General features: G+C 36.0%; 1 protein-coding gene across 2 annotated transcripts; it reads right to left on the bottom strand.

Annotated features, from left to right (window-relative positions):
* Nucleotides 1–276: 276 nt before the first annotated feature.
* Nucleotides 277–6,284, bottom strand: LOC121896043 (galactose-specific lectin nattectin-like). 2 transcript variants are annotated; one of them, XM_042409675.1, is made up of 8 exons: nt 6,205–6,284; nt 4,309–4,361; nt 3,824–3,889; nt 3,179–3,197; nt 2,245–2,339; nt 1,961–2,095; nt 757–868; nt 277–506 (listed from the first exon to the last, which is right to left on the bottom strand). In XM_042409675.1, exons 3-8 carry the CDS (start codon nt 3,887–3,889, stop codon nt 433–435), a joined length of 501 nt encoding a protein of 166 aa, XP_042265609.1. In that variant the 5' UTR covers nt 4,309–4,361; nt 6,205–6,284; the 3' UTR covers nt 277–432. The 2 variants fall into 2 exon arrangements, with proteins under 2 accessions (XP_042265609.1, XP_042265608.1); XM_042409674.1 differs by having other exon boundaries at nt 4,309–4,364; nt 6,205–6,253.
* Between the last annotated feature and the right edge of the window lie 295 nt (nt 6,285–6,579).

Here is a 6,579-nt window from a genome sequence, read left to right as displayed (position 1 = left end):
CTTGGGCATATTTGCTACGAGGTAGCTAAACTAATAACAAGGACGTTACAAGTTATCTAAAGTTGCAGATCAAATTATCAATAAGGAAGTTCAGTGAAAACTACAATTTCCATGACAACGTTAGTAACACTAACATAATTAGAGATATTTATTAATATTACGTTCATAGAATGATGAATGTAAATATAAAGTGATGTGTGTTTTGTACCACAGTTGATGATCCATGTGCAACATTGAAATAAAGAAGAAGCGTTGTGGTTAGGTGCAGTATGATTGTATATTTTATTTTATTGCTGAGCAAGATACATCTATTTATTGATCAATTAAGTGAATTAGGACTTTTATTGGTTTTCAAGTACTGATGTCATCGAGGCCTGACATCCCAACAAAGTGACCGAAGTGACAATCACCGAAGATTTGACATCATCATGGCTAAAATGATGTGTCTTTGGCACAAATGAAAGATCTCTTCTCATCACACTTCGCGTCATTGACAAAGTCTTGTTCTGTAGGCAGAGATTCAAAATGAACAGAAACATCACACAAAGTCTTCAGAAGCTACAGTCCGGTTTGACATTCTCGACTTTCTCCACTTTATGTAATCAATAAATAACAATAATTATTTTAATAATTGTAATGCAAATAAAAATGTAAGGTTACATTATGTTGCTAGTTGCAAATTCAAAGGGATGGTTTTTCCATCTTGAATATTATGAACAGATTCCATTAAGAGGACTACAGATAAGGGATTTTTACCTTTATAGTTGATCTCCATACAGTTTTCTGCCCCTCCAGAGTTGTTTGGCTCCCCTTTGTGCCAGCCATTAAAGTCAAACTTTTCGCCATCACTCCACTTCCACACACCCTCCTGAAAGAAAAGCAGTGACAATTTAGCGTTGCACTTCTGTAACATTCTTTGACTCATGAAAGTATCAAAATCGATGGAGCAGAACAGAGATATTGTCTTTTTTTGTCAATTCTTCCTTGTCAAAGCCTGGAGCCTAAATTACCCATAAGGCAGCTCTACTCATAGCCTTGGACTGCCAGCCTAAAGCAGAGCGGGCTACAGAAGTCTGGTAACTTCATGTCTTTCTAACTCCACACCCTCACATTTTTGTCATTTTCAAACTTGTAGTTTTCAGCCCCAACTGATGCTGACTCAAGTGACATCACTTGAGACAATTTATCAGACTTCACACAGCTCTGGAGCCACAGAAGGTTTTATACAACTCTTTTCCACATATGCACCAGTACTTCCCAGCAGCTATAAACAGACTTTGATGTGCTTGGAGATGAATTGAATTTCCTTTGTGGTAGCAATTAAACATTCTACCTGAAATACTATCAAGCCATTATTTGGATGCCATTGTTTTGTGGTGCAGCATACTGTATGCGATGCACAGATAATGATTTTAACAATGTCTTGTTCCACAGACAATGTCCAGGTTACTCAGGAGTTAAGTTTCATTACAGTTTTTTTCTTCACAGGCAGGTCTGTAGGTTTATCCTGAGTGACTGGGACTATATATTTTTGGCCACTTGGTGGCATAAGAACTCCACTACACATACTGTACGATTTGGACACCACCATGTCAGTAACAGTCTCAAACAGCTGGAAGTGGGGCTGGTGAGAGCAACATTTGCAGAGTGTACAACCTAAATAATTAGCTAAAGAAGCTAAAAAGATGTGTGGAGCTACAGAAAGGTGTGACCATTCTCAGTGTTTTTGTCACTTTGAAAAAAGAGACTCCTTTCATATTACTCACATTTAATCCAATTTTATTAAAAAAATGTTGATTAGAGGAACTGCAGCATATTGCCTTTAAGTTTTTCAAATGTAATTTCTCAAAGCTTTGAGCTCCATTCACCTCCATGTCTGTCTAGCGGTCCATCTTTCTTTCATGCAACTACCAAATTATGTATCAAATATATAGATCATATTTATTGGTAAAGCACTCACCTTAACTGCATCATAGCCTCCAATCCAAGCTGTTTTGTCTATGCCTGTCACTCTCTTAACCATATTTCGGAGGGCCGAGTAATCATCTGCTGTTCTGAGTGAAGCCAGATTCCCACCAAGGTCAGTACAAGTGACCTAAATGAGAGGCAATGACAATATGAATTATTCATGTCAGCAACTTAAACCAGGGCTTCTTTCTCTGAATAATTCTTGAAAAACTTTTTTTAGAGAATATATATACATAAATATAGTGTGACTATTATCGTTGTCATTTCATAAAGTACCTCAGCATCAGCCCAGTCCTTCTCTTGGAAGTGGAAGATGAAGCAACGAGAGTCATACTGAGTCCAACCATCAGGGCACTTCTCACAACAAGGCCCTAAAACACAATTATAATGTTAGAAGATTACTAAATATGAACTTAATACTAATTAGTCATAGATTAGAAATACATAATTACTAGTATCCATTTGTTTATACAGAATGAACATGAAGAGCTCTTCGTCCCCTCCTTTCTTTTGTTCAAACTGTTGGGTCTTAAACTAAGGATAATGGTGGAAAAAGTATTCAGAAAAAATGAAGTTCTGATGCACAAATTAGTTTTCAGTTTTTGGACTTTTTCTCTAATCTTTGATTTTTGGTGAAATATTGGATCACTTGAACATTTATTGAAATGAAACCATGTGAGAAGTTTAAAGGGAAAAATCACCATTTGGTGGAGCTGTTAACAACTCATAGACATCTGAAATGTGACCCCGACTACACACTGCTTTTTGTAAGACGTCAAAAGCCAAAAAGGTTGGAAACCACTGGTTTCATCCATAACAATGTATTGTATTTTAAAAGCTTGTTATATTATCCATTGTATCAAATGTAGTGGAGTAGAAAGTACAACATTTCCCTCTGAAATGTAGTGGAGTGGAAGTATAAAGTAGCATCAAATGGAAATACTCAAGTAAAGTACAAGCACCTCAAAACTGTACTTAATTACAGTACTTGAGTAAATGTACTTAGTTACTTTCCACCACTGACTGCAGAGGAAGTAGTTCTCTGTACCTGCAGCTTGTGAAAATTAACTGAGAGCAAAGCAAACAAGCCTTTAAATATTGTCCCCCAGTAAAGTCTGCTTTATGGACACCCCAAGATCCAGAAGCTGTCCAACAGGCATCTTTCAAATCTTAACTTTGGCTGCAATTAGAAAGAGAAAGAAGTACCAACCTCTTCCTGGACATTTTGCCTGTGAATATAAATAACACATTATTAGAAATGAACTGAACTTGGAAGAACTGACATGCATATTGAAAGGATTATTTGTCACTGTAACTTGTTCTGGCTGCAAAGGTTTTCCTTCTTAAAGCAATTTTAATGTAAGTGATGGGGACGAAATCCAGTCCTTGTTTCATGCAATAATTCATTCTAAAGTTCAGCTGAAGATAAAATGAGGCTTCAGCAGTCTGACTTCAACAAAACAAGTCGGTATCTTCCAAAGTTAAAATGTTTTTAGTATAAAATTCCCCCTTTGTGCTTTGACAGACAGAATCCGTATTAGATACCCACAGCATGGTTTTTTATTTATAGTTGAGCATCAAATTAATTAATAATAATGACTTTACCCAAATAAGTTTTTCTGTACCGTGTTTAGTGGGTCTTCGGCATTATGCTTCACTAGCATTTAAAAATGTGCTAAATATATAAATAGATAAGTGCTACATCCACCCAAAGAGTAGCAAATTGAGTTTTTTTAAAATACGTCATATCGTTTTGGAGAACTCTCCTAGTAAAAAAGGTTAAAGTTAGAGGTTGTAAGAAATAAAGAAACATATTAAAAATAAAAAATATGATACTATAAGAAATATTACTTACATTTGCTCCACTCCACAGTCCACTGGTCAGACAGAGGAGCACAATGAAGTACAGACTGGATGCCATCTGTGTAAAGATCAGAAGTTAAGTTTATTTTTTATATGTACTTAAGTAACTTGAATAAATTGTACTTCTACTGTATGAGTAGTTTTGCTCGTACTTTTGATCATGTTTTACACTCGTATGTGAGGAAGATCAAAATTATTTTATTTCATTCAGATAAAATCGTCACATTATTTATATTTTATCCTGTTCACATCTGTAGATTAATGATGGAAGAAAGACGTAAATAATAAAATGAAATAAGAGATGTGAGATTGTTACTTTTCCTCTGTTTTTATTTATCTGTTTCTTTTGCGGGTTTGGGAGTTTCCCTAGAAGTGGACCCAAAAATAAATCTGTCAAACACATATTAAAATCAAGAGCAGATTGAGAATTTCTTCTGTAAAGCTGATGCTGTGAAGGTTATAAATGAAACCTCTTACCTTGTTGCGAAGATTAGATGAGGTTGCACTTGCAGCAGCAGGTAGCAGGTTGTCTGCTGTTGGAAAGAGAAACAGTCTTTATATACTTTCTCTAGTTGCTTTGGTTCAGACAAGTTGCGTGTCATTTGTGGATCTTATGGCTCAGTTGAGTTATTTCAGTTAGTTCTTAATTACATATTGCCACAGCCTTGAGTAAAGGTTAGACCCTTCATTAAACAATGCTAACAAAACACAAAAAAACAAATCTGTTAACTAGACAGATGCTGCTATTGAGTGATGCTGCCCGTGGGTTGACTTTTACAGCAAAGGATGTTGAAGGGAATTTGTAAGCCAAGTTAAATTGTCTTACTATAGTTGCAGTTTCATTGTCTTTTCTGCTGCAAAACAGCCTCAGTACTAGACAGTCATGTCATTGATTTAAAGCTGTAACCCGCCTTTATGCTGTTTTTCATAATGTGTGAATGGACTGTGTAGGAATTTGTGAACTCAAAGAAAGAGCTCATCCTGTTGCTTGAGTGTTTGTACGATCTGCAGTTAAAGGGAGGACACTCCCTTACCACTCTTCCAAATTTGCAAATTTCAATTCATATAGATTTGAACAGGAGCTCACGGGTGAAAGTGTGGGAGATGTTGGTGACCAATGGCAAGCGTGCCATCTGAACAGAAATGAGGAAAGACAGATAAAATAGAGACAGTACATTTCACCCTCTTTAGACTATTTAATGTTTTATGTTATGTTATTTGTTTGTTTGTTTGTTTTTCAAATGTCTCTTATTTGTGTGGTCTATTAACATCAAAATTCATGTTTCTACTTTTACATCCAGGTCTTTTTTTTCCTTCATAGTGGATATGGGACAAAGCAAAATATGAATATGCAAAATAAGAACATGCCAGAATGACAGACTGGTGATGGGTACATTCAACACACAAGGTGAGAACCTGCTTCCACACCCATGTTAGATATTTACAGTGGTTACAATGGTAACTCCCTTAATCCTAACCCCAAAAGTCAAAATACAAAACTAGATAACATCAGAAACAAATATCAGCTGTCTGTGAATGTCAGTCCTGATCTAATCACAGTTTGAGATTATTATCACCTGTGATCATGTGACCAAAGTTCCACCCTTAAATCATACTTTGGTCATTTTTTTCCTGAAGACAGTATCCATATTATTATTAATAGGCCTTGTTCTCACCTCGCCAAATGGATTAAGACTCTAGGTCTCTAAGATTCAAGAGCTCTGTTGAGGTGTTGCTTAACTGACACAAATACTTTAAGCAATATACTCATAATGCATTTATCGTTTACATTAATTAATGCAATAATGACTGTGCACACATTTTGTATAGACACGATATTGAGCCAAGTGCTAACTTACAATCATAATGCAGTAATGATGACACTTTTGACCCAAACAGCTTGCCTATATCCAAACTGTCCTGTCCAAACTTGTAGAATCACTGGTCAACTCATAACAACATGATTTCCTGGAGAACAATAATGTCCTTCAGCCACAGCAGTCAGGCTTTAAACCTGGTCATAATACAGTAACTGCTGCAACTTCTGTTATGGATGACATTACTGAGTCACTTTGTAAAAAGCGACACTACATTCTTTGTAGATCTATCCAAGCTTTTGATAGTGTTGATCACAACATTTTGTTTAATAAGCTGCTTTCTGTGGGTTTTGATGCTTCGGCTTCTAGCTGCTTCAAATCATATTGCTCTGGTAGAGTTCAAACTGCTGTTGATGATGGTTTCAAATCAAGCCCCCAAACTATTCATAAAGGTGTCCCTCAAGGATCAATATTAGGCCCACTGCTATTTACTCTCTATATTAATAACATTTATTTTCCAACAACACTGTAATGTACATTTCTATATATAAGATACCTTTTTGTATGCCATCAGCCCTACTGCAGACCAGGCCTTCTCCAGTTTGCTTTTGATGACCTCCAGACTTCTCTGTGTTATTTAAAGTTTGTCCTAAACTCAAAACAGATTAAATGTGTGCATTTCACAAGAGCACAAACCATTGATGTTCCCACACCTATCCATGCTCTAAATGGAGAACTAATTAAGACAGTACAGCACAATACTTAGGAGTTTTGTTAGACAGCAGATTGTCCTACAAAACTCATGTTGAACATCTCACTTAAAAACTCACTATCATTGTTATATGAAAAGGCCGGATAGTCATCTTTGACATCTAGAAGGCACCAGCATGTCTGTGTCTTGATTTATAAATTTCATTTGCTATCTATTTAA

This window comes from Thunnus maccoyii, chromosome 4 (genome assembly GCF_910596095.1).
Source record: "Thunnus maccoyii chromosome 4, fThuMac1.1, whole genome shotgun sequence".
Classification (NCBI taxonomy): Eukaryota; Metazoa; Chordata; class Actinopteri; order Scombriformes; family Scombridae; genus Thunnus; species Thunnus maccoyii.
This window is presented reverse-complemented; position numbering and strand designations above follow the sequence as displayed.